This window comes from Lentinula edodes (genome assembly GCF_021015755.1).
Source record: "Lentinula edodes strain Le(Bin) 0899 ss11 chromosome Unknown C8R40scaffold_54, whole genome shotgun sequence".
Classification (NCBI taxonomy): Eukaryota; Fungi; Basidiomycota; class Agaricomycetes; order Agaricales; family Omphalotaceae; genus Lentinula; species Lentinula edodes.
In genome coordinates this window covers 25,901-51,171 of record NW_025764360.1, presented here as the reverse complement: position 1 = coordinate 51,171, position 25,271 = coordinate 25,901, and the positions used below count along the sequence as shown (strand labels likewise).

General features: G+C 46.5%; 8 protein-coding genes across 8 annotated transcripts; 7 read left to right on the top strand and 1 right to left on the bottom strand.

The window, feature by feature from the left end:
- The first annotated feature begins 347 nt into the window (after positions 1-347).
- Positions 348-2,311, top strand: C8R40DRAFT_732943 (family A1 protease). Its single transcript, XM_046236026.1, has 11 exons — positions 348-785; positions 843-971; positions 1,028-1,139; positions 1,191-1,354; positions 1,406-1,448; positions 1,506-1,595; positions 1,651-1,711; positions 1,774-1,860; positions 1,913-2,015; positions 2,067-2,179; positions 2,235-2,311. Exons 1-11 carry the CDS (start codon positions 497-499, stop codon positions 2,250-2,252), a joined length of 1,209 nt encoding a protein of 402 aa, XP_046080551.1. The 5' UTR covers positions 348-496; the 3' UTR covers positions 2,253-2,311.
- On the bottom strand, positions 2,235-4,046 carry C8R40DRAFT_733233 (uncharacterized protein). Its single transcript, XM_046236028.1, has 2 exons — positions 3,726-4,046; positions 2,235-3,666 (listed from the first exon to the last, which is right to left on the bottom strand). Exons 1-2 carry the CDS (start codon positions 3,942-3,944, stop codon positions 2,371-2,373), a joined length of 1,515 nt encoding a protein of 504 aa, XP_046080550.1. The 5' UTR covers positions 3,945-4,046; the 3' UTR covers positions 2,235-2,370.
- Positions 4,047-5,132: 1,086 nt separating this feature from the next.
- On the top strand, positions 5,133-6,588 carry C8R40DRAFT_1216373 (endo-beta-1,3-glucanase; the record flags this gene model as incomplete). Its single annotated transcript, XM_046233232.1, has 9 exons — positions 5,133-5,218; positions 5,354-5,398; positions 5,449-5,591; positions 5,646-5,731; positions 5,784-5,903; positions 5,959-5,969; positions 6,026-6,080; positions 6,137-6,186; positions 6,240-6,588. The coding sequence occupies 9 exons, from the start codon at positions 5,133-5,135 to the stop codon at positions 6,430-6,432; spliced, it is 789 nt and encodes a 262-aa protein (XP_046080549.1). The 3' UTR covers positions 6,433-6,588.
- Positions 6,589-6,596: 8 nt separating this feature from the next.
- Positions 6,597-9,118, top strand: C8R40DRAFT_1130311 (ABC1 family-domain-containing protein). The gene is made up of 7 exons (XM_046229165.1): positions 6,597-6,963; positions 7,012-7,147; positions 7,200-7,577; positions 7,640-7,761; positions 7,824-8,434; positions 8,492-8,572; positions 8,627-9,118. Exons 1-7 carry the CDS (start codon positions 6,772-6,774, stop codon positions 8,946-8,948), a joined length of 1,842 nt encoding a protein of 613 aa, XP_046080548.1. The 5' UTR covers positions 6,597-6,771; the 3' UTR covers positions 8,949-9,118.
- Positions 9,119-9,356: 238 nt separating this feature from the next.
- On the top strand, positions 9,357-12,205 carry C8R40DRAFT_732760 (uncharacterized protein). Its single transcript, XM_046236025.1, has 8 exons — positions 9,357-9,845; positions 9,904-10,158; positions 10,213-10,308; positions 10,371-10,604; positions 10,658-10,840; positions 10,898-11,362; positions 11,413-11,926; positions 11,973-12,205. The coding sequence occupies exons 1-7, from the start codon at positions 9,672-9,674 to the stop codon at positions 11,833-11,835; spliced, it is 1,830 nt and encodes a 609-aa protein (XP_046080547.1). The 5' UTR covers positions 9,357-9,671; the 3' UTR covers positions 11,836-11,926; positions 11,973-12,205.
- Positions 12,206-12,669: 464 nt separating this feature from the next.
- C8R40DRAFT_1059202 (tRNA synthetases class I-domain-containing protein) lies at positions 12,670-16,610 on the top strand (the record flags this gene model as incomplete). Its single annotated transcript, XM_046225248.1, has 16 exons — positions 12,670-12,742; positions 12,792-12,959; positions 13,009-13,396; positions 13,452-13,533; positions 13,583-14,229; positions 14,288-14,369; positions 14,429-14,587; positions 14,640-14,810; positions 14,862-15,240; positions 15,297-15,424; positions 15,476-15,631; positions 15,690-15,893; positions 15,949-16,060; positions 16,109-16,287; positions 16,336-16,485; positions 16,542-16,610. 16 exons carry the CDS (start codon positions 12,670-12,672, stop codon positions 16,608-16,610), a joined length of 3,147 nt encoding a protein of 1,048 aa, XP_046080546.1.
- Positions 16,611-16,839: 229 nt separating this feature from the next.
- Positions 16,840-19,095, top strand: C8R40DRAFT_732391 (uncharacterized protein). The gene is made up of 5 exons (XM_046236022.1): positions 16,840-16,892; positions 16,952-17,072; positions 17,133-17,548; positions 17,602-17,929; positions 17,981-19,095. The coding sequence occupies exons 2-5, from the start codon at positions 17,068-17,070 to the stop codon at positions 18,630-18,632; spliced, it is 1,401 nt and encodes a 466-aa protein (XP_046080545.1). The 5' UTR covers positions 16,840-16,892; positions 16,952-17,067; the 3' UTR covers positions 18,633-19,095.
- Positions 19,096-20,468: 1,373 nt separating this feature from the next.
- Positions 20,469-25,245, top strand: C8R40DRAFT_732454 (uncharacterized protein). The gene is made up of 7 exons (XM_046236024.1): positions 20,469-21,309; positions 21,363-21,474; positions 21,528-21,661; positions 21,718-22,610; positions 22,663-23,714; positions 23,767-24,948; positions 25,039-25,245. Exons 1-6 carry the CDS (start codon positions 20,798-20,800, stop codon positions 24,922-24,924), a joined length of 3,861 nt encoding a protein of 1,286 aa, XP_046080544.1. The 5' UTR covers positions 20,469-20,797; the 3' UTR covers positions 24,925-24,948; positions 25,039-25,245.
- The last annotated feature ends 26 nt before the right edge of the window (positions 25,246-25,271 follow it).

Sequence of the window (25,271 nt, the reverse complement as noted above, 5' to 3'; positions counted from 1 at the left end):
CATCTCTTTGACTCGCGCGATGGGTTTTCTCCGGAAGGTCACACTAGATTTACGGCTTATGGTGCAACCCGTCGTTACTTGTATGCATGCAAAACCCGTGCTAATAAAATCACTATCTCTTCACGCCGGTGTTGATCTTTGAATTCAATGCATAAAACGATATCGGTGCCGCGGGGCTTCCAGCAGCAAGGTAACTGAATGTCCAATCAATTCCGGAAAGGCTCAATATCATGGACTATTGCCTGCTACCGTATGGAATCACTCGACGGTACCGTATGGATTCCCTGGTGCGCATGATTAAAGTATCTTCTACTCTAAGATAGTGCTCACACATCAATAAAGCTTCTTGTTGTGAAATTCCACCAAGCTTGCATGATCCATATGCTTACTTACGGTGATCCTGCTTCATTGCTTCTTCTTGACATTTAAAAGGATGCGTTATTAGACTTTATCACTTAGGACTTTGGGCTTTAGACCACTTCACCTCTTCATCAAGATGTTCTCTGCCGTCTCCTTGTTGGCTTTTGTCACCCTCGCTTTGAACGTCGTTGCCAACCCGGTTGTCATCGACCGCTCCCCGATCCTCTCCATCCCTCTCACGAAGATTCACAATATCACTAGTGGACACAATTTAGTCGCGTCTGGCCTCGCAAGAGCACAGAACTTCAAGGACCGTGCTAAGGCTCATGATCTTGCAGCGGTCAAGAAGAGGCAAGCAGAGCCCGTTATCAACGAGGTTGTTTCTTACATTGCCTCCGTGGGAGTTGGCGCGAGTGACACGCAGTGTAAGCAAGCTTTTGAGTCCTCCAAAATCATTTTTACTAAATCACGAACGATTTAAGACCAATTGATTGTTGACACGGGAAGTAGCAACACTTGGGTGGGCGCAGGTACGAAATACGTCGCCAGTTCAACCTCCACCGACACCGGTGATCGGGTCTCTGTCAGCTATGGGTCCGGAGAGTTCTCTGGTCGGTGGCCATTCTTGTTGCAATCAGGAGCTCCCTTCCTCATACAGAGACTGTAGGAACGGAGTACATCGACAAAGTTACCCTAAGCTCTGCCCTCGTGATCACATCTCAATCCATTGGGGTAGCATCCTCATCTGAGGGCTTCGAGGGTACAGACGGTATTATAGGGTAGGCAATCTGCTTTCATCGAACGGTAATCATTCATGAAAATATATCCAGGATCGGCCCCGACACTTTGACTGAGGACACCGTCAGCGGTGTCTCCACCGTGCCCACTGTCACTGATAATCTTTTCAGCCAAGGCACTATTGCTGAAAAGGTTGTCGCTATCTCCTTTGAACCTACCACTACGGATGAAGTAACAAATGGTGAACTGTTCTTTGGTGAGTTCTTTCAAAAAATCCCAATCACTTTGTTAAGACTGTGGTTTTCAGGTGGTACTGACAGCTCCAAATTTACTGGGGCCATTACCTATACGTGAGTGTCTCATATATACAGCTCGAAGAGGATGAGCATTGAAGTTTCAATGCGCAGAACCAAGTCTGGTGATTACTGGGGTATCACCCAGACTGTGACTTATGGTTCGACAACCATTCAGTCGTCGTTGTCTGGAATCGTCGATACGTGAGTCTTAGTCACTCATTTCTTTCCTCAGTGCGTTAACATGACTTCCTTGCAGAGGCACTACCCTCCTTTACCTTGAGGAGACTGGTTTCAACAAGTACATCAAGGCTACCGGAGTGGGTCACTTGACCAGATCGTTCACTCTTTTATTCTTGACTGACCAGGCTTTGTAAAACAGGCAACTTTAGATAACGCGACAGGTCTTTACAAGATCACCACAGCCCAGTACAATGCTCTTGAGAATCTTGTTTTCACGATTGGCGGTGTAAGTCTGGATCCAACTTGTCCTGTGAATGATGATTGATAACGTCTTCCAGACCGAATTTTCCTTGACCCCTAATGCTCAAATCTGGCCAAGATCCTTGAACACTGCTATTGGGGGAAGCGCAAGCAGTATTTACCTTGTTGTTGCTGACCTTGGTAATTCGTTTCCTCAAATCTCATACGACTCTTACTCATTTTTTTATACAGGTGCTGATGAAGCCGGCTTTGACTTTATCGATGGCTATGTTTTCCTTGAGAGATTTTACAGTGTTTTCGACACGACGAACAGTAGAGTAGGATTTGCTACCACCTCCTTCACGGTGAGTTCACAAAGAACTTGCTCATTACCGAATGATTTGTTAATTTCACTGACAGACTGCGACCACGAACTAAACAATGTCCTCCCTTTGGTTGTAAAACGATGTAGATGTGGTTTGACGAGAGTTTGGTTTAGTTAAAGATGAAAGATACAGGATAAAATGTGAAACAATTCATTGTTGATCGTAGCATGTCAGAACGCAGCGTTGGTTGACCCCATACTCACTGGGACGTTCTCTTTCCCATCCGGCGTGAGCTTCCTGCTCCTGCTCGCGCGAAGTCGGGCACTCAATCCACGCGAGGAATTCTTCACGTCCGACTTGTGACACTCATGTAATTCAATTGGGCGGTTAGTGACCACCTTCAATTCGGATCTCGGCCCTTTATAAGTCCCAAAATTGCTGCTTTTCTTTGTGGTTGTTACCGATGATTTCGATTCCTTCTTCGAAATTGCCGAGTAGGCAGGAAGCGGAGCAATAGTGACCAATCCCGGCACACGTTCTTCCCAATTTGAAGGGATAGCCTTCGTCTTCATCCTCCGATTGTGATGCGACTTTGCATTAAGTGCTATTTCCACTGATTGGGTTGAAACGATATCTGAATCTTTGTTGGAATTTGAACTATTTACTTCGGAGACTGGTATGCTGATAATCGATTCCGCAGGGTGACAGCTGGTGGGAGACGAGGGAGATTCGGAATTTACTTGAGCAAAGTAAGTCATTGGTTCAGATGAATTTGGCGTGGCTAGGACCGGCTGCACGACTTGCGAGTTGGAGACGACAGTCACATCGGGTTCAGCACTAGTTTGATTACACGTAGAAGGTTTTGCGATAGAAATATTTCTCGGAGCCAAGTTTGTATTGGCCATGGAATCGGGATCAGCGTTTGGGGCTCGCTCGGATCCGGTAGATGTGATAGAGGTTGAGCCTACGGACTTCATTGAAGCACCTCTAGCAATGGCGGGAATTATGATGACTGATTCTTTATTTGCAGGTTGATACCAAGGAATTCCCAGACCGTTGTCTGAGACCAACCGGCTGTCCCCAACGTAAAGAACACCCCCATGCACGGACAAACGAGCATGGAGAGGCTCGGCTCGGGGATGCGCACCCACGACAGCGTCTGCGATCCGCCACAGACGGATTGAGGCCCTTCTGTTCGTATCCGAAAAGCCGTGCGACGAATGAGTAACATACGGGTCAGGTTGATCACGGGTGGGGGGCTTGGTCTTAGCATGCCTCTTCTTGATCACGGAAAGAAAACTCAGAGGACGTAGGCTAAGACGAGCCTTGGAGCTAGCGGGGTCTTTGATAGAAATTGAACAACGATGATTCGCAAATGGCTTGTATGCTGGTTGGGAAGGGTCTGAAGGCGGGCTACCAAAATACCTGCGCAAGTCTTGAATTCGGCTTTCTTTCTTGGCTTGGTGAGATGCTTCAGGGTGTTTCAAAATCGCATCCTCGATGTCCGGAACAGCAGGAGATTGAATCTTAACAAGAACATAGATTAATACATTTCTGAGGAATTGCTCCAAGATCATCTTCTTACCTTTCGGTATTCGGCAGCGCGATTGATTGAGTTATCCATTTGTTCAATCTTCTTCTTTGTTGAGCCACCATGCATGATCCGAGAGCTGACGTAGAAGATAATGGCGAGCGCTGGGATGATGGACGCGAAGCACAGAATTTCCGTTCCTTTGGAGATAATAGAGCCAGATGCCACGCTAGTGTGTTCAGAGGGAGAGATAGCAGTAGTCATAGTAGGCATTCTTAAGATTTATTTGAAGCTAGCAATTGTGGGGATAGAAGAGAGACCTGTACAGTTATTGATAGAGGGGACAACCTGGAGGCTGGAGGGCTGGAGTTTCTCTGTTCGGACCAGTTTCTCGCGTGACATTCGTTCAGCACGTGCGTCGAGTGAGGTCGAGTGGCCAACTTCCTAAGTTCCTTCAGTGATGAATATTTATTTATCATCATGTAAAGAGTCGAGCTACCATGCCCAATATAGACGACAATATCTGTGAGTACCACCTGTACATCTGAAGCTCTAGAATGACACAAACTCGGTGTATCTCATGGCTGACATTGTTTTTTGATGATTTCTCGGTAGCCTTTTGCTTGCTTTCATCCGTCGGGACTTGTTTAGAAGACCTCCTGATCATCTGTTTTAACATTCAAAATCTACCCAAGGTTTCGGTGCGCTCTCACCGCGACAGAGTTGGAAATTCTTGAACATGACGGAGTAAGTCGTACTCGAAATAACGGCGGCATCTGCAAGCAGCAGAATCCGCAAATGACAAAGAGGCTACGAGATCACCATTCGCCATCGGCGAATTGAAGAGAGTATATGGGTCTCATGGCGTATATTCTGTTTCCCGTACCACAAAAATGCCAGAGAGAAGGTTAGATTTTTATTTTCTCGTCATTTCAGAAATCTTTGATCAATCGAGCATCAAGCCGGTGTGATAGGTTCGTGCCACTACTCCCGAATTCCGATGAATCAAGTACTAGCCTCTGGCTAGCTTGTGCTAGCTCGTGCTCCGGTTGCGGTCAGGTTTTGTCAAATTTGAATAAGTATGATTCGTTTCCTATTCTAGGAACACGAACTCCTGCCAGTAAAAATCAATACATTTGCTGCACACCGTTAAGCTTGAAGCGGCACTTGGGGAATTGATTTTACTTAGAAATATTAACCGCTCAGTTCAACAAACAATAACATATGCGTACTGGGCCATGAGGTTTCAATCGCCACTCCCGCTGGATCTTTCTCACAACTGGCAAGTAAATATCATTTCATGTTGTTGTATTCGATCTGCTTCTTATTTCGGCACAGCGACATTCTTTGCATACTATGGATACGATATTATTCGCCATTATCTAACCTACTCATCTCGAGTATAAAGGAGAGTGAGTGAGGAAATTACACTCATTGAAGTTCTTCGAGGATTTCATCGTCATGCACTCTCAGTCTGCACTCCTTCTTTTTGCTCTTTGCTTGGCCAGCTCTGTCCATGCTGGAAAACGAGGATTGGCTTGGCCTTGGTGTCTGTACTTTTTGTCAATCGTTCTACGTCGGCAGTTCCTTACTGACTCGCTTCTGCTACAGACAACAGTCCCCTGTATGATTTCATGCTTCACTAACAAATGATACCGACTTACCGTTGTTGCCATCTACAGTGACCCAGGTGTTTTGAACAATGGCGACGGCGAGGTTGTGGCGATGTGTGTTTCCTCGCTTTCGTCTTGTTTGAACTCTTACAAGTCCTATATAGTTATGACTGGGAGACTTATGCGCCCCCTACCTCTACAGGAGGCACGGGTGGACTCGGATTCATTGGGATGCAAGGCACCATGGATTCCGACTCTAGCCCTGTTGCCCAACTAGCTACCCGTCAAGCCCAGCAAGGATGGGCTAGTACGTAGCTCTATATATCCTAAATCACTTCGGCATGCTTATCCTAGTCTGTAGCCGTCTTCAGCTTGAATGAGCCCGACATTAACGGTATCACTCCTGCCGAAGCAGCTTCCTGGTATATCGAATGGATTAATCCTCTGGTATGTGATCAACCAAACTCGTACTGCGTCATTGACACATCATTCGCCATAGGCTATCAAAAAAGCACTCCCGGCCGTCACTTCCAGTACAACGTCGGGCCAGGGTCTTTCTTGGTTGTCTGAAATGATCAGTGCTTGTGCCGGGGCTTGCTACTTTGACTACATCAACTTGGTAAGCTACACTCGTTTCTATGTTTTTCTTTGCTCAAATCGATACTTCTACATAGCACTGGTATGGGTGAGTATTTCGTGGTCTGGCTTATCTCTAGTTTGAATTGTGATATCCTGCATTAGAACGTCTTTTGCTGAATTTCAAGCATACATTGAACAAGCCCACAACCAATTTCCGGTAAGAAAACACCCACATATTTTTGTGAAGCACTAAGATTAACACTTACGCTCCAGTCGTACACTATTGTCATTTCTGAGTTTGCTCTAACTAACGGTGGTAACCAGTACGTTTTCCACAAATACATCTTATAATGGCGCTGACCTCCTCGAAACCCAGAGTTGCATTCTTTGAGTCTGCGTTCCCGTTCCTTGATGGCTTGTCATATGTGCTTTTGTACTTCCCTTTCGTCGCTACATCTCCTGCCCTTTTGCAAGCGAATGATCCTGGTGCTGTGACTACGGTCGGAACTGGGTCTTGCCTGTATACTAATGCCGGTGGTCCCTCTTCTGTTGGTAACTTGATGTACTGATGAACTTACCGAGTTATCGGGATATGATAGTTATGGCAGCTATACGATGGCAATCCGGTGCTGTCTTCTTACTGTACTTAACTTATCCCACAACTCTTCGTAGACATTGACAAAATTATTCCAGTGGTCAAATAAATATCCTTTCCTCTGAGTCCAGTGCGACGACGTGCGTGATTCTTATCCAATCAATTATCACGTCATACCCGATGATGGGAGTAAGACGCGTCATTTTCGGCATTCACTCACTTTGGTTCTCCGAGGTTCTCCGTCGCCGATTCTTTGAGTCCAAGCTCTTCACGCGGAACGCCAATGCCTTAAACGTTGTTCGTTTTTATCCCAATGTTCCAACATGCTTCGCTGCTGAGCCGGGCCTCTTTACGGAGAACATACACCACACAAATATCGCCAACTCGGTGGCAGAAGCATCTACGGAGAGCGAGCCTGGTAGCCTTCAGTGTAGGATCTTTCTATACCGCAGACAGGCTATTCAATGCGTCTTCAATAACACGGAATCTTAGGACTCTCTACACAGTATGCCCATCGAACTTTTGAGAATTTCTTCCACTGATCTTCATGTAGTGTGCTATGATAACAATAGATTATAAATTAAATTTTACAGAGGAAAAGAGCGACCAGATTACAGAATTGCATACTCGAGTCGCTGATAGAATGTACAATTTATTCACTTCTAATGGAGGTCTTTATATCAAGATAGGTGCGTCGTCTTCTGTTACCTGTTAACCAAAAAAAATCGATTATTCCTATAGGTCAAGCCATTGGTGCTAATGCTGCATTACTACCTAAACCTATGCAGGAAAAGTTTGCCCGACTATTTGACGATGCACCCCAAATTCCCTATTCCGATGTTTTGCACGTTTTCAAATCCGAATTTGGTCGTCCACCGTGCGGGCCTGACGGTGTATTTGAGATATTCGAGGAGCAGGCTATCGCAAGCGCCAGTATTGCCCAAGTACATAGAGCCAAATTACGGCCTCTCCCAGGTGATACAGAGGGAAAGTGGGTTGCGGTCAAGATTCAAAAACCGGACGTTGCAAAACAAATGAAATGGGATTTGGGTGCATATAGATTTGTTATGTATATGTTCGAGAAGTGGGCATTTGATCTCCCGGTGTACTTCGTAGTTGGTGAGTATTCTCAGCGGGTTTATCTCCTAGGAATCGCTCATCATATTCCTCTTTTCCCGTAGATTTCGTCTCGGACCATCTTCGTCGTGAACTAGATTTTAGATTGGAGGCCGAAAATGCGAAGCAAACTGCGATATTCATTGCTTCAGAACCACGGCTCGCCAAGAATGTTTACATACCCAAAGTACACACATTGCTACCATTCTACGCCTAGTATCTGACCCTGGATGCACTATGTACTTTCAGGTCTATGACGAACTCACCACCAAACGCGTAATGACTGCGGAGTGGATATCTGGTGTTCGCCTCAGCGATCGTAGTGGAATCAGACTTTTGATGGCGGAAAACAATAATCCCGTAGTCGTTCAGGCGACTGTACCTTCATTCGTGGACACGTCGGAAGACAATGCTCCTCCATCATTTTCTTTTCCTCCTACACCTCTCAAAGGTGGCGTCCGATCTGTGATGCAAATCATGGTCGAATTGTTCAGTGCACAAATGTTTAGCTGGGGTTGGTGCCACGCGGATCCCCATCCTGGCAACATCATTATTCGTCCCAATCCACACGATCCGACCCTTCCACAGCTTGTACTTCTGGATCATGGACTCTACGTTCGCGCTGATGAGGAATTCCGACGGGATTGGGCATCAATGTGGAAAGGACTTCTTACCGGCGAGTTCAAAAGCGTGGAGCGAACGACGAGGAAGTGGGGAATGGGACTTCCTGACATGTTCGCGAGTGTCGCACTGGCAAGGCCGGTGCGGCTAACTAGGAAGGACAGAAAAGCGGAGGCGGAGAGAGTCACTCGGGAATTAGAAGAGTATATGAGTCTCAGTCAATATGAGCAAAGTGTCAGGTATGTAGTTTCGTTGATCTTCAGGAATTTATCGAATCAATACGTTGAAATACTCAGAATGAAGGCAAAACTCAAACAATTCCTTACTGATACCGACCGAATGCCAAAAGCCTTGATCTTCCTACTTAGAAACATGCGGTAGGTCGTACACTCTTGGCTCGACGACTGTCATTTATTCCACTCGCTATGTAGGATCGTCCAAGGAAACAATCAATCCTTTGGGGCCCCCGTGAACCGAGTCAAGATAATTGGATTATGGGCATCAAATTCTCTCACTCGTCTTCCTAACCTCACCATCGGTGAGCGCCTACGCGAGTATGTCAACGATATCGTTTTTCGCAGTGTCCTTCTCTCTCTGGATCTTGCATTCTGGACCACACGTTTGAGGCAGCGTATCTTTGCTATGTTTGGATTGAAGTCGGGTAGTTTTGAAGATGAGCTAGAGAAGGCGATGCGGGGTATGATGAAAAGTAGTGTAGGGGTAGAAGTAGGTGCTACTGCGTTCAGTGGATAATGGAAATGGGTTTAGTTTCCCCGGTCATCAGAGTTGAAAAATGTTGATGTTAGTTGAAGCTCGTATTCTGTTCTGTAAGTGTTGCTATAAGGAAAACTAAATGAAAGCTTGAGCAACTTAAATTACAGTAGAAGTTTTCAATGTACGTTTGCTTGTACATTTGTTGTCCATTTCGAGACGGGCTGGTCTCGGGCGCGCATTTGTCCAAAATGATGGTCTGAGTTGCAAAAATGACTATGGGGCGCATTAAGAACCCTTCAATCGCTCTGCACTAATTTTCGAGTGGAGAGCTGGTGTCATGTTTTCGAGCAAGCTCAAATTTGGAGTCGTGAGAACAGGCGCTAACTACTGCATTTTGAAAATGGGTAATGAGCTCGACGTCGATGAGCGCCTAATATCCTCAATCCCGTTATACATTGTCTACCATCAATCTGAACAACCATTCACACGATATGGCTGAAGCATCGAGTTCTAGCTCAAATATGGTGAACAACATGCACTCAGACCCTGAACTTGGCCCTCGAATCGCCAACATGTTGTTTGAGACCGTCCAAGAGAAGAGGAAGCGTGTGAGGGAACTCGAGGCGAAATGTGAAGAACTTGTAGTGTGTATCATTCGATGTGATCTCGAAATACTTCTAACAATGCCCTTGGAAGAACCTTGGAAAACTTCAAGCAGCACAAGAGACGTCTATTCAGTCTATCTCCGCAGAGCTTCGTGAGATGAAAGCAACCAATACCAATCTTAAGAAGGAGGTTACCAGGATTGAGCAGAAGAAAAAGGAGATAATCTTGGAAAACGACACTTTGGCAAAAGAAAGAGATGCCTTACTAAAGGAGAAAGATCAGCTGGAACGGAAATTAGGCGACAGCCAGCACAGAGTAATAGTCAAAGCTGTGAGCACCCTAAATCTCTCTGCTTACCTAGTGCTCTTCATTTTATTTTATGATATAGGAGCCAAGTGGTCCGAATATACATGCGAACGGATCGATAAATGCAAAGTATCCTCCTAAGGCTCCCAGAGCTTACAGAGTATCGCCAGCCTCAACGTCTCAAGCTGCCTATTCTGAAGTCAGAGACCAGAATATAATCCTAAACGAAGTCAATGACTCATTGAGGGAAAAGTTGAAAAATAAAGAGTTAGAATTGAAACAGATAGGTCACTGCTTAGCTGAAGCGGAAGCCTCTAAGGAGGTAATTGCAGAGAAGGTGAGTATGTCAATCTGTTTGCGAGAAGTGACACAAATCTTCATTTTGATTCAGCTAAAATCCGAACAAAGCACGCACTATAATTTGAAGGAGAAATATGACCTGTTGAAGGATAGTTTTGAAGAGCAGAAACAGGAACTGGAAAAGAAGGTGGGTCTCAATCGCTACTACAGTATACCACACTACTCACGCGACCTTTTTCGGGTATGCAGAAGTCGGACCTCAATTCAGCTCATAAAGCATTACAGCAAACTGCGGCAGAAAACACAACACTGATAGTGGAGAAGGAAAGATTAGAGGTGCAAATAGCATCAAAGTACAAAACAATGGAGGCTGCTTTAGCAGTCGAACAGGCAAAAAATCAGGAGCTATTAGCTGAAAGAACCAAACAGAAGGATCAGGCTGCACTACAAGTGGAAATGTTTTGCACCACATGCAAAGCTAAGGTTGGTGTGGTATGCGATATTACTCTCATGCGTGATGAAATGTGCAATTTTAGGAGAATATCATGCAGATGAAAGGAAAGTCAACTCAGATCAAGCAGGAGCAAATACATGATCGAATTCAAGGCCCGAATGACACGACACTGCAACAATCTAAGATACAAGGGTTAGAGGAGGAGCTGCAGCTCGTAACAGAAAAACTCAACGAAGCGGATATTCGAGCGAAGTTGTATCAGGAGGTAAACTCGCCATTCAATCGACTATATCTCCGACCTTGTCTTGATTGTTGACCATAGAAATACAAACACATGGTGATGGAGAAGAAAGCACTGGGGAACTGCAATGATTTACACCTGCAGGCACCTACACCCATTCCTGAGCCCACTGGATATACCCCTATATGCCCTGCTGACGCACCGCCCATCAACGATAATTCACGACCTCGAAGTCATTCTCCCACTCCCACGTCCGTAGCCATCGAATGTCATGACGCTAATGACCCCACGCCGCTTGTTGCATCTCCTCTGCCTCCTCCAGTTTCAGAATCCCTTGCGGCTGCTGGAATCACCCTCACTCAACCCTATAGCACCTCCCCTGCCTCTGCGCATTCGCACATCTCTCATACGGATGCAGTAGGTCAAGCCTCTAGTCCAATACATGCATCAGTATCTCCTCCCCCTCGCATTGCAGAACCGATGACGGATCCGGATTGTGTAAACGGAATGAGGGACATGAGTCAGAGTCCTGAGTGTATATCCCAGGTTGGTTCACCATTTCATCATTTGTGGATTTCGTTTGATCAATAATGAAGGGAAACCTCTTACAAACCGTCATAAGCACCGTCTCCGATCTACCTCAATGTACGCAACTAAGGGATGGGAAAGAAAGACTGCCGGTTGCGCCGAGGTCTAGTAAGCTGTTGGATTGTTTACGGGATGCAGTGAGTAGCTTGCTACCGAAATCATGGTGCACTTTCAAATATCGATCCAGGCTCCTACGTATCACTGGCGAGTCAAGCAAAGCTTGTGTGTCCGAATTCATCAATAACATAGTCTGGTTTCACCAGGGGACCAGGTACCATATTCTTCTTACCGGGACGGCTGCTCGAAGCAGGGTCGCAACACTACGTCGTTGTAGAACCCGCCAGTCAATTAATTCCGAACACGGGGCACCGCATCCATTCACGCATTGGAGATTATATCGGTCAAACTCGCGACTTATTCGTCACGGATAATGAGTGGATCTTCTACGCTGGCTCATACAAGCTCTTCAAAATTGGCAAAGCACCGTCGGCGGCATTTAAATTCTCTGACTTTCACGATATTGTAAGGTTCCCCCTTCTAAGAAGAAAACCGTGCTATAATTTTTTAGACACTGACGGCTCTCACAAACGCGTGCATGCCGAAAAATCACTTACAGGGATTCCCTCGAGAACAAAAAATCAGAGAATGGATAGAAAAAGGGGTGATCAAGTTGGACTGTATCGGGTTACAATGTGTCAATTTTAACACGAGTTTGTCCACCATGCTCATCCAACACCACGATGAAGGTGCAAGAAAGCGAAAACGAGAAGAGAGCGAGGCTAGAGAGCGGCGGTATGGGCCAAGGATGCGACCGGAATATGATTATCACGAGCGAAGCAGACCATTGGCTCGACTTTCAAGGTCGAGATCTCGTTCCCCGCCACGGAATGCGTACGAGGGTGGTTATCAAATGCCCCCTTCGCGTTCGCGGTTACCAGCTCAACGCTCTCTGGGATCACCTATGGACACCTTCTTCCCTGACAGGGAGGTAAAGTCACTCTTGACGCGACTGGAAGACGGGCCTAGAAGATACCCGTATCAATGACTGTGTAAATTGTGATATCGTTTTGGAGACTATTATTTGAATATACTATATCATTGTTTGAGTAGTAGATGTACGTACTATGTATAGTATTCCGGCCAGGACCAGCGAGTCGACTCGAAGTCGTGATCTAATAACATGTGACTCAGCCGAATTCTTGTCGATGTTAAGTCGACATCGATTTCTGACTCGAGCATATAGATTCTCATTGCTAGTCGTGAAGATGTCTACGACAACATCACCTTCTGCTATTTCAGGATCTAACAATGTTCCCGATCCCAATTCCAAGAGCGCAGGTGGGCTTTGTCGAGGCTTGCTGGTCTTAACTTGTAACATTCTTTTCAGCGAAGAAAGAGGCGAAGAGATTAGAAAAGGAAGCTAAGCTAGCTGCTAAAGCTGTGAAGAATCCTACCGCTGTCGCTACAGGAGGGGTGAAGAAGGCCAAGGTGGAAAAGGAGAAGAAGGAGGAAGAGTCTCCGTTCGTGAACACCACGCCAAAAGGCAAAAAGAAAGGTGAGTAATGTAGTACCTAAATTGTCTGCCAATGTCTCATCCTGGACAGATCTCTCACAACCCATGGCCAATAGCTATAATCCAATCGCTGTTGAATCTGCATGGTACGACTGGTGGAATGCCCAAGGTTTCTTCTCTCCCAGATTCACTACAGAAGGAAACGTTCGTCCGGAGGGGCTTTTCGTGATTCCAGCACCTCCCCCAAATGTTACCGGAAGTCTACACATAGGACACGCTTTGACAACCGCCATCCAAGACGGATTAGTGCGATGGAACCGTATGTTGGGGAAGACAACCCTGTTCGTCCCCGGATTCGATCACGCGGGTATATCCACTCAATCTGTGGTTGAAAAGCGACTCTTCAAGTCGTCAGGCAAAACTCGACATGATCTCGGCCGTGAAAAGTTTCTGGAGACTGTCATGGATTGGAAGAATGAGTGAGTACCTGTGATATGTAGACACTGCCATAATAATCGCTCGAAATTCTTTCAGATATCAGACTCGTATCACAGATCAGCTCACACGGCTGGGTGGTAGTTATGATTGGGATCGTGTCGCTTTCACAATGAATCCTGTACGTTGCCCCAAAATTCAGCGTATTCCCGCTCATAAGTTCCCTCCAGTCTCTTTCTAAAGCTGTGATAGAAAACTTCTGTCGACTACATGAAGATGGTATTCTTTATCGAGCAAATCGCCTTGTCAACTGGTGTGTGCGCCTCAATACCACACTGTCTAATCTCGAAGTCGACCAAAAACAGCTTTCCGGCCGCACATTACTCAACGTTCCAGGTTACGATGCAAAAGAAAAATTCGAATTCGGGGTGATCACTAGCTTTGCCTACCCCATAGAAGGCTCCGATGAAATGCTCATTGTTGCCACCACTCGTCCAGAAACCATGCTTGGTGATACTGCTATTGCAGTCCACCCCGATGATATGCGTTACAAGAGTCTTCACGGAAAATTCGCAGTGCATCCTTTTGTTGACCGCCGTATACCTATTATTGCCGACTCCATGGTGGACATGGAATTCGGTACTGGTGCTGTAAAAATCACCCCTGCCCACGATCCTAATGATTATGAAGTTGGTCAACGCCACCAGCTCCAATTCATCAACATTCTAAATGATGATGGGACGTTCAACTCCAATGCAGGTGAAAGCTTCAAGGGTATGAAAAGGTTCCATGCTCGTGTGGCTATTGTAAAAGCACTTCAGGAGAAAGGATTGTACATCGAAGCAAAAGACAACCCCATGCAAATCCCTGTTTGCAGGTAAACTTCTGATCTTTCACTCATCGGACTTATCCTGATTGTCACACACTGCAACTAGTAAATCTGGCGATATCATTGAGCCCATTCTTAAGCCTCAATGGTGGGTCAATTGTAAACCTTTAGCTGAGGAAGCTATCAAGGTGCGTAAATTCTCTCCGCAACCTCTTCCTTTTTTCTGATCATTGCACATACATTACAGCGTACGAAGGCAGGGGAGCTTGAGATTAACCCCAAACAATCCGAAAACGAATGGTATCGTTGGCTAGAGGGTATACAAGACTGGTGTGTATCACGACAACTTTGGTGGGGTCATCGGTGTCCGGCGTATTTCGTTGACATCGAAGGTCGAGAACAGAACGTATGAACATTTGTTATCTCTATTCATCCGTCCATCACTCACTGCTGCACAGCGGAGTGATGGGGATTATTGGGTTGTGGGACGGGACCTTGAACAGGCAACAGAACGTGCGGTGGCTCTCGCTGGCGGTGCGAAATTCACTCTACACCAAGATGAAGATGTGCTCGACACGTGGTTCTCGTCTGGCCTCTGGCCATTCTCGATTTTAGGCTGGCCTGATAATGTGGGTTTGACATATTGATCCACATCTTGTTCTGATGTCATGGTATGGTAGACCCCCGATTTCAAAACATTCTACCCTACCTCGTTGCTCGAAACAGGATGGGATATCCTATTTTTCTGGGTTGCTCGCATGGTTATGCTTGGAATCAAGCTCACAGGACAGATGCCCTTTAAGGAGGTCTACTGTCATGCCATGATTCGAGATGCCCACGGAAGGAAAATGAGCAAGTCTCTTGGGAATGTCATCGATCCAATTGACGTGATTCAAGGACTACCACTTGAAGCTTTGCATGAGAAGCTGCATGAGGGTAATCTGGATGAGAAGGAGATTGCGAAAGCCAAAGCCGGGCAGAAGAAGGACTTTCCGAAGGGTATACCACAGTGCGGTACTGACGCGCTGAGGTTTGCACTCTGTGCGTATTCTGGAGGAGGTACGAATATCCTCAGACGTTAGACATTATACTTCAACTAATGCCTCCCTTGTTAGGTCGAGATATCAATCTTGAAATTCTTCGTGTAGAAGGTTATCGCAAGTTCTGTAACAAGGTGTTTAACGCAACCAAATTTGCAATGCTCAAACTAGAGGACTCTTTCGTTCCTGTGCCTCAGCCAAAGGTGTGGTTTATCAGAGCAACCTATTGAGATACTCAGCTAAACACCATTTAGCCAACTGGTAACGAGAGCCTTGTGGAACAGTGGATCTTGCACAAACTCGACATAGCTTCTACCGAGGTTAACGCGCAACTTGCGGAACGTAATTTCATGTCCGCTACTAACGTTGTATACAATTTTTGGCTGTATGAACTTTGCGATGTCTACATCGTATGTGTCAACATGGGAAACATCTTCATATTGTTTTGAGGCTCATTCTCATTTGCAGGAAGCTATGAAGCCTATGACAGACGAGTATGCTTCGGCAACCACTCGTCACTCAGCTCAACAAACCCTTTACACATGTCTAGACCATGGTCTACGTCTCTTACATCCATTCATGCCTTATGTGACCGAAGAACTCTGGCAACGGCTACCCCGCAGGCCAAATGATACAACACCGTCTATCATGGTGTCCTCATACCCTGTGCATGTATGCTTCCTTCCTTATTATGATAATTCTTTGGCTTCCTCTAACGTGACCATAGGACCCCGATTTTGTCTTCAAGGACGCAGATAAACGATTCGATTTAGTTTTCACTGTTCTTCGTACTGGGCGATCTTTAGCTGCTTCTTACAGCCTCCAAGGCAACATTCAATGTAAGTGTGACTTCTGTCATCTTCGTTCCTTCGCTGTACGATCTACAGTCTTTATACACGCAAAGTCTGAGGAGGAGGCCACATTGCTCGAGTCTCAAGTTCCCACTATCGTTACGCTGACGAAAGGGTGTACAAGTGCCAAAGTTGTTCGTGACGCAGAGAGCATACCTGCAGGCTGTGGGAGCGCTTTAGTCACGTCGACGATTGTTGTGCACACACTTGTAAGGGTACGTTCACTGTTTTTCCAATATAAGCCCAAGTTGCACGTTATACAGGGTAACGTCGATCTCGATGTGGAAATCGCTAAATGCGAGAAGAAATTGGCCATTGCACAGATGAGCTTGCAGAAAATAACCAAGCTAGAATCACAGTCAGACTATGCGGCGACGGTTCCTGAAAATGTTCGTACGGCGAATGATGAGAAGGTGGGCCTTTCATTATTCTGTCTCATTAATTCTCTTCCTGAATAAGCCCATCTTAGCGGAGAACATTAGAAGCTGAGATCTCAACCTTAGAATCTTCAAAAGCGATGTTTGCAGATCTGAAATAGAATATCAACTGCCTCTATACATTTAATCCCATCCGCTTTATCATTCCTTGAGTGGCTCCATAAGATCCTTGAATACTCCTGCCAAGACCTGATACTCCTTTCAAGGGATCCTTAAGAAAAGTTGAGGTACGAGGCTTTTCCTGTACCTGCCCTCATTTGAATTCTTGGTGTAGATTAGACTCAAGCTCGGTTGAATGGCCTCCCTTTGAACTGGGTCGATGAAAGGAACGAATATCTGAGTGAGAAGAAACCGGCATCTGTAAATTCCTGCTCAATTGACCGGTTGGTTTTGAATGATATGTACCGAGACTTCTGCGATGTATTTACCGAAGCCTTGCCAGGCAAATGATTGGTCCCAAGCATTCTCCACCACGTATGATTCTATCCTCGGTCCACAGCGCTCCTTAAATCTGGTACCACAACATACTTGCTCTTCCCTTGTGTCAACATAGCTGTAATGAGGTTTGTGCATTGTGATTGTCTCCTCTTGTGCGCTGCTTTCAACTCAGTTCTTCAATATAGATATGCTAACTTCTCCTCCACTGTGACTATATGGCTGTCACTGCTATCGTCGTATGCTGCCATCGGTACCAACGTTAATATTACTGTGGACGATTCCGATCCTTCTATACTTTATCAACCCCAGGAGCATTGGTTCACGAACACTGAATATTGTGCAACATGCTTTCAACCAGATGCAACTCATGCATTTAACAATTCCTATCACCTTGGCATTCATAATATTAGTCTAGATACAGACGACTTCGCCCAGGACAATACACTCAGTGGGCACCATGCAGAATCTAGGAAAGGCGAAAACGACTATTATGATCACGTCAAGAACCAGGAAAAGAGACGAGAGACGCGAATGCGGAGGCTAGATTCTGATGATCCTGGGTTTGTGGACTCCACCGTCACCGCTCAGTTCAACTTTAACGGTAATCTCACATGATCTCTGTCCCAGAAAATGCTCTCACATTCCGTGCCATAGGGAATGCGGTTTATCTTTTCTGCGTTGAGCCTTTGGCCACGACCTCCCCTCCAATAACTCCAAGTACCATGAATCTTACGTTCGTTCTGGACACCACTTTGTCCGGCTCTTTCGTCCATGTCGGCTCCTCGTCTACTTCTGGATTTGCCTCGAATGTATCTGTGTTCTCGGTAGAAGATTTGGATGACGGGCCGCACGTTCTTTTAGTAAACGTGTTGCCTAATTCAGTGTTCGTGTTCGACTATTTGGTATACACAGTCAATGAGCAACTATCATCGCCTTCTTCTACTTCAAATACAATGATGCCCACTGCAAGAGCTAACACCAAGTAAGTTACCTCATACATCATAGTAGACTTGGTAACACTTCAATGGCTTAGGGATGCGAACCACCGTAACATCGGAACGTTCGCTGGTGCTGTGGGAGGAAGCGTCGGAGTCTTAGGCACTTTGGCGTTGTGTATATTTCTCAGCATTTGGACCCGACGACGCAGATCTGCCAAACGAGAGAGGCTCGAGCAAGCCAGAGAGCGTGAACTTGCATCCGCCAGAAATACACCTCCAATAATAGGACCTGCTCCTTTCATTCCCAGATATTTCCCAAGAATAGGGCCTGCTGCCCCTCCCCCTTATATTGGCCCCACACACAATGTCCGGGACACATCCTTCTTTCACACCTCTTCGCCTCCCTCTCCCAATCTTCCGCCGCTTTACCCTCAGCCGGTTGCTTCATCTATTCCGCTATCTTATGCAGACATCCCCCCATCAATACCGCCTCCCCCGCTGTTGGATGAAGTGGAAGCTCATTGGATCGCGCTTCCTCCTTCTCCGCCTCCGCCTTTCGGGGAAACGATAGGCAACTCGGCTTCCACTGCGGATGTCACAGAAATTACATCACCTCTTGAAGTAGAGGTACCCACTCCCACGAACGCTCACGATAGGACCGCGTCAACTACCGCTTCCCATCAAGAACCTGGCGTTGACACAGTCACGGAAGACCCCGGCGTACCCACTTTGATTGCCCCGGGGTGAGAATATGAGCTCTGCAGTTTGGGTGGTCAGAATTACACACAAAAATATTCAAAGGCGGTGTTGAAATATTTAGCGAGTTTTGCCTTTTCATCATGTGGAGCAAATCTATCTTACGCCACTTTCCGTACTGTGGACTGAAATCTATCGCTTCATATAACTACATCTATCAGGAACAATATGAGATATGAGCTCTCAAGTCTAAAGCCAACAACCTGAGTAAAATCATAGTGGTGACTGAAATTTTCCGACAAGCCTTAAGATTGCTTTTGGCAGTTGACAACCAGCCTAGCGGAGACACCAGAGACTCTGTAAGCTTCCGTGAGTCTCTACACCACCAATGCGGAAAATTCCTCGACTGGGGCTCCTAAAAATTTGAAGGTATAACGAATATCACACCAGATCGGACCCCAGAGTACATGGATTCGTCGAAGGTTCCCCACAAACGCAGGAAAACTAGATCATATAGAACACTGAATGTTATTACAGAGTTGAGGCGCCACGCCGAAAGACTGAACAGGTAGGAGCAGGTCCAAACGTTTGGAAGTACTTGTTAATACCGTAGGCTACTTAGTCGCACATAGTTATGGCGGGATTTGAAATCAGAGGTATGCAGCTTGAAGGTCATAATGGCACTATGACCCGGGTGACCAAGGAAGGAGGGAACCAGTTTGGCACCGTTTTCGAGTATGTATAACGAAAGGTACTAAGCCTTAAGGCCTGAGCGCCATCGAATACATATGAATACCGTCAGCATTGCCACCAACGCTGTGATATTCGACAACGTTTTCTCCGACGTCAAGGATATGATGATTTAGTCCGTATAGAAGGCCATTTCATTGAGAGATATTGATTGCGATATGAAGAAGCTAAGCTTTCTGGTGACTGAACTACTTGGAGCCATGAAATTGGCAGTAGTAAAGCTCGCAAGCAAAAACAGAATATACGGCTCAACGCAAGATATCCAGGGGGCTTGTGTCCGGTCATTGAGAAACGGATATCCTCCCATCCTCCCCAGGGGGAAAGACATTCAGCACGCCGAATTGTGATACTATTGTTTTCAGATCCCAGCAGTTTCCCAGAGTATTCTTCGTGGCCCCATAGCGTTGTGGATTCGTGATACCGAGTTCCGACATATCCGCATACTTCGGGTTTTGCATGTTTTGAAGAGGTACTAGATGAAATGGGAAGCTGGATTGTTGAAGAAATACAAAGCAAGATAAAAAGATTCTAGTTGAATCTGGCCATAGAGTACACAGTAACACACTGAATTGTCCTAGCGGTAGTACTTTAAGCCTAGTTGATAGGGTGAAATCCCTGCTTAAATGGCCATACATCGCCATTTCAGCACGACATCGGTAACCTATACTGTAGTCAGATACAGAATCAAAACAAGAGAGTAGGCTAGAGAACCCGGCCTGTAACAAAAAAAAGAGATATTTTGAAGTCGTGCCGGTCTCGGTCTTCCGGGTCTTGTACCTTCTTTCATGCATTCGAGGCGGCGCGCGCGTGGGGATAGATTATAGGCTGACCACCGGAACCCACGTTCTTCCTCTCATCTCGGAAAACCAGCAAACAAGTGCGGGCGACGAGTAAGAGGGACCAAGATTTTGGATTCAGTCAGGATACTTACGATTGTAGCGACCAGAAAGAGCAGAAACGGAAAAAGGACCTTGAAATGGTTAACATTTTTGTTGGTCGCGATGTGATTCATGAATTGCAAGGGATTGCACTGCAACGGAAGTAATTCAAGAGGCTAGAAGGCGATGCGCACCTTGATATTCGGAGTAAGAAAATGGAGAAATATTGATTAGTCATGCGCGATGGGCTGATGGCCGGACCTGGGCCTCAACCCCTTTCGGTAATTGAAGCATCGCCTCTGTATTCTTTGTAGACCTGGCTGAAGTTAGGATCACTGATAACTCTTTTCCAAACCATCGTCTCTTCGGCTTGGAAGGATTTTTTTACCCTCTCCCTAACACTCGCTGCGTCTTCTCTCTATTCGACCATTACCCTATATTTCCGTCCCCAATCGACATATTGAATTGTCTCGTTGACGAAGACGACGACGATCGTTTCTATACTTTTCGCGAACAACGACAACGGACGACGAAATTCCGTCAATTACTGTTACCTCGCTTTAATCTCGTACACTATCATCATTAATCATGTCCAGAACCCAACTACAGCCTCTGCAACTTAATTCTCTTCCTAAAGCCCATGAACACGACGAATATACTGCACGGCCGGGAGGAAATCGTAGTGCTCCGTCATGGAATACCGCTCCGAATAACACGTCTTCGTCGAGATCTTCCATGTCTGGCGAAGAATCTTCCTCTTCCGCAATCGATCCCACTCCTGGTCTCCCCCTTGGCCTTTCTAGACCGTTGAACCAAATTGAACAAGAAAAGCTGGCCCAGTTGGACAGGCTAAAGTTTTTTCTTGCTACCGCTCCGAGTCGATGGGACTCTAATGGTTCGAATGCTTCGAGTTCATCTTCAGATCCATATCTCAACATGGGAATGGGAATGAATAGCGGTCTCAACATTCCACATCATGCTCCTACACATCCAGCACTCAACCGTTTTCTCCTCCCAACCCAGGAGTACGTAACATGTGTGCTTTGGAACGGACTCTACCATATCACTGGGACAGATATCGTCAGGGCTCTGGTGTTTAGGCATGTACTGTTTTGTCGATCATCGTCCTTTTGGTTAAATTTCAGTGCTCTAGGTTCGACGCTTTTGGCCGGCCGGTACGCAATATGAAGAAATTTGAGGAAGGTGTCTTCAGTGACTTGCGGAATTTGAAACCCGGGCAGGATGCGAGCTTGGAAGAGCCCAAGGTGAATAATGGCAATGTCTCTCGAATGCAGGAACTTACTCAAGAGACATGTAGTCACCTTTCCTAGACTTGCTATTTAAATATCAGTGCATCCGAACGCAAAAGAAACAAAAAGTATTCTACTGGTTCAGCGTTCCTCACGATCGACTTTTCCTGGATGCTCTCGAAAGGGACCTCAAGAGAGAAAAGTATTGGCATTTAATTTTAATCCACTTCCTTTTTCTGAACATTTTTCCTGTCACAGAATGGGTCTTGAATCGACGACACAAGTCGTGGGAGAGCCCGCTCTTAGCTTTGTCTACGATGGCGCATTCAAACGTTCTCTTTACGAACAGTTTGTCAAAGCTGCAGGTGGCAAAGAAGGCGAAGGAGAACTCGAGCGAGTTGTTAGGGGACTGGAAGAGGGTGATGCCATCGGATTTAACGGCAACAAGGAGGGAAATGCACATGCTGAGGCTGGAATGAGTAGTGATGCTGATAATGACCCGAGCGGTGACGAGAGTGCTAGCTCTTCCGATGTTGAAGGGTTAAATCATCGGAATCAAAGGGGAGTAGGCGCTCCTGCAGCCGACAACCCGAATTCACCATTCTTCAACATGTTTTCGCTGTTCGAAGGCAGTCCTACCTACAAACAACGCAGAAAAAAGCCTAGTAGGCCCTCTGCCCTGTCCTCCGCTGCTATGGCCTCGACTACCTCTGCCCAGCATGGTATAGTAACAGAGGGAATCGCATCGAATGGCGACATTGTACGAGGAAGGTATGACATGCGAACTATTAATGGAACACCCAATTCATCCGTATCCTCTGTCAATCGATATTCTTATCCGCCTTCTGGCGAGCAATATGCTTTATATCCTACTGGAAGCACTTACAGTCATGATCCGCGAGCCAACATTGGATATCATCCTAGTTCAAGTCCCCCAAACACAACTCAATATCCCATTCTTCACAATTCCTATGGAATGGACGTTGGCTACGGACAGGGAGAATATTCGTCGAATGTATCCGCCGGCGTGAGAGTGAAGCAGGAGTCCATTAGCGCCGCCGATATGTTCTTAATGCAAGCTCGGGGGGGATTGCCCAACGTGCCATTTGTAGAGTCCCGGGCTACGAAGAGGCATAGCTACGCTGGATCAAGTCGGTGTTTTCTTCGCTACCTCCATACAGAAACTGACACCTTATCAAACAGGTATGGAAACCGGCACTATCCCTGTTTGGCTGGAAGGAAAATATACAGGGGTAGACATGGCTGCCTCAACGTCCACACCTCTTCCACCTTTCGCAAACCGAGGCAAAAGCATGGATCATTCCATGACCGTCTCATCGCCCTATATACAAGCACAACAGACATCTTCTGCTGCTAGTCCTTACATGAGCAATGTCTCGATGTCTGAATCCCCTCCTCGTAGTTCTACGGTCTCAAGTCCCCGTGACAGCAGAGGTTCCCCTATATCTACATCTGGCTCGCCTTCTTCGGTACCCCCCGCCCCCGAAGTCCCCGCTACACTCCCTAACCCTATCACTATACCCGGTACTTCTTCATCCGGAGCGGCAACGACGACGAAAGCATATGCATGCCCTTTGCTTTCCTGCGGTCGGCTCTTCAAGCGTATGGAGCATCTGAAAAGGCATCTCCGTACACACACACTGGAGCGGCCATTCATTTGCACCAAAGATGGCTGTGGCAAAAGGTTCTCACGAAGTGACAATCTCAGCCAGCACCTGCGAGTTTGCAAAGGAGGTAAATCTCACAATGATACTGAGACTAGCGATAATGCAAATATTGAAGGGGACAGTCTTGGGCTTAGCGGCATGGAATGGGGCGTCAACGTCGGGGAGTGGATCAATTCTGAAATGGACGAAGAAGCTCAACCGAGCGTGTTTTCTGCGAACAGAGGTCGTGCAACTCATGTGGATGCGGATATGGACGACACACTGTCAGAGCAACCTTCGACTGCTGATATCGGAGTTGGATTGAACATGTTCGGTGGCTCAGGCGGACTAGGGATGGGCATGGGTATGAGCACAAGTGTCAATGGTAATAATGATTACAATTCTTATCCCTCTTCCATCCCGAGCTCTGTGGCTTCCCTGGACGTTCCCATGGAACTTTGCGAAGTCGAGCTTACCGGAGATGTAAGAGATGTACATGGCGATGAGGAGGGTTTGGTCCGTGTCCATGTGCGCGGAGAATCTGGCGATGAAGGTTATTTCACCGGCGATTCAAATTACAACACAGTAGTGAGTACACTTGTAGATTCCAATGTACAAACCATTGACTTTACATCTCTAGCCAAATTCAGATCCTTATAATCAACGGCCATCCCAACAATTTTATGACACTGCGGGTTACGTCGCACATCGACCTCAGCATCATTCCTCACTTGACTCTCATTTTCTCCAATCCAATACCCGTGACCTCCGTGCACCCTCCCCTCGTCAATCGCTCGATTCACATCTTGATGCACAATCTCAATGGGCTTTACGTGGAACACCTTCCCCCGCTTTTAGCACTATTTCTGTTCCTTCGCTCAGTCCTAACAGAACATCCTGGGGTGCGGGCTCTGTGCCAAGACCTCATCCGCCGTACTCGAGACAGCACCTGAATGGAACTAATGAAGTTGAATACAGTATGGAGGATCCGTCTGTCTCCCATCACAGAGGTTCTGCTAGCTTGCCAGTCCCAGGCATGAATCTTTCAGTTTCAGCTCCCTCACATAAGCTTGCCTTTGATCATAGCAACTTGTATCCTCAAGGTATGCCAGAGCCGTCAAGTGCTTTATTTGCGGCATCCATGGGTGGTTTAAGCGTGGATTCGTCTACAGCCGGGGGTCCAGTCAGGAGACATCGGAGCATGACACCTAGCTTGATGAGAGGCGCAGATGGTGGTTTTGTGAGGAGGCCCACAAGTGGTGGGGGCTCTGGCGATAACATGACTTCGAGCATTTATCATCCTTATGCCAGTAGCAGCCGAGCCAGTAGTTTGAGCAGAGGCGGGGGAAGTGTGCATTCAAGCCCGGCTGGTCATTCAATGCCCCTTCCCGGAATAGGAATGCAAAGAAGTGAGAGTCGAGCCTCTAGTTTGAGCGTAGAAGTGTCAGGGTCGGATCATCTTCACCAAGCTCGACAGATGCTATCTAGACCTGGTTCAGTGGACCCGAGTGCTTCATCCTCGAACAGTTATCCAGGGGAAGTATATCGAACAGAGTCGCCTGCTCCGTTTGTCAATCACCTGCCGATAGGACCTGGTCAGGTTACTGACAGTCCGGGCACATTCGTTGTGGACTTACCTCGGCCTGGCTCTTCGTATCAACACCCTTCCCATATACACTCTGCCACAGTTCCAGCCCAGTTTGGGATGTCAGTACTAGATGAGCAATTCAGCATGCAAGGCGTGAATTCCAGCGCCGGTAATGGGGGTTTCTATCCGCAACATGTTAGTACCATATAAATGGAAGAGGAAAGAGAAGGAAGGGTCAGTCAATCTTTTTTGAGCTCTCCTTAAATATATCACTGATATCGCTTCGCCCACCCATGTTTCAAACTAAATTTTTTGCGTTTCAAGTTTCAAGAACGTCGCATCAGAAAGTCAATCGCGTGCACACCAGGTTGATTCTAATCGTTTCCAACACAACTCTTGTCCGATATTTCTGCCCACCGTGCATTTCTTCTGTGGTTTATTTAACTTCTAAATCTTAGCCTATCGCTCAGATGCTCTACCCAAGTATTCTATCCACCAAATAATGATGTATATTCTTCGATCCTGCTGTAAATTCCAAAGGCATCGACTACTATGTT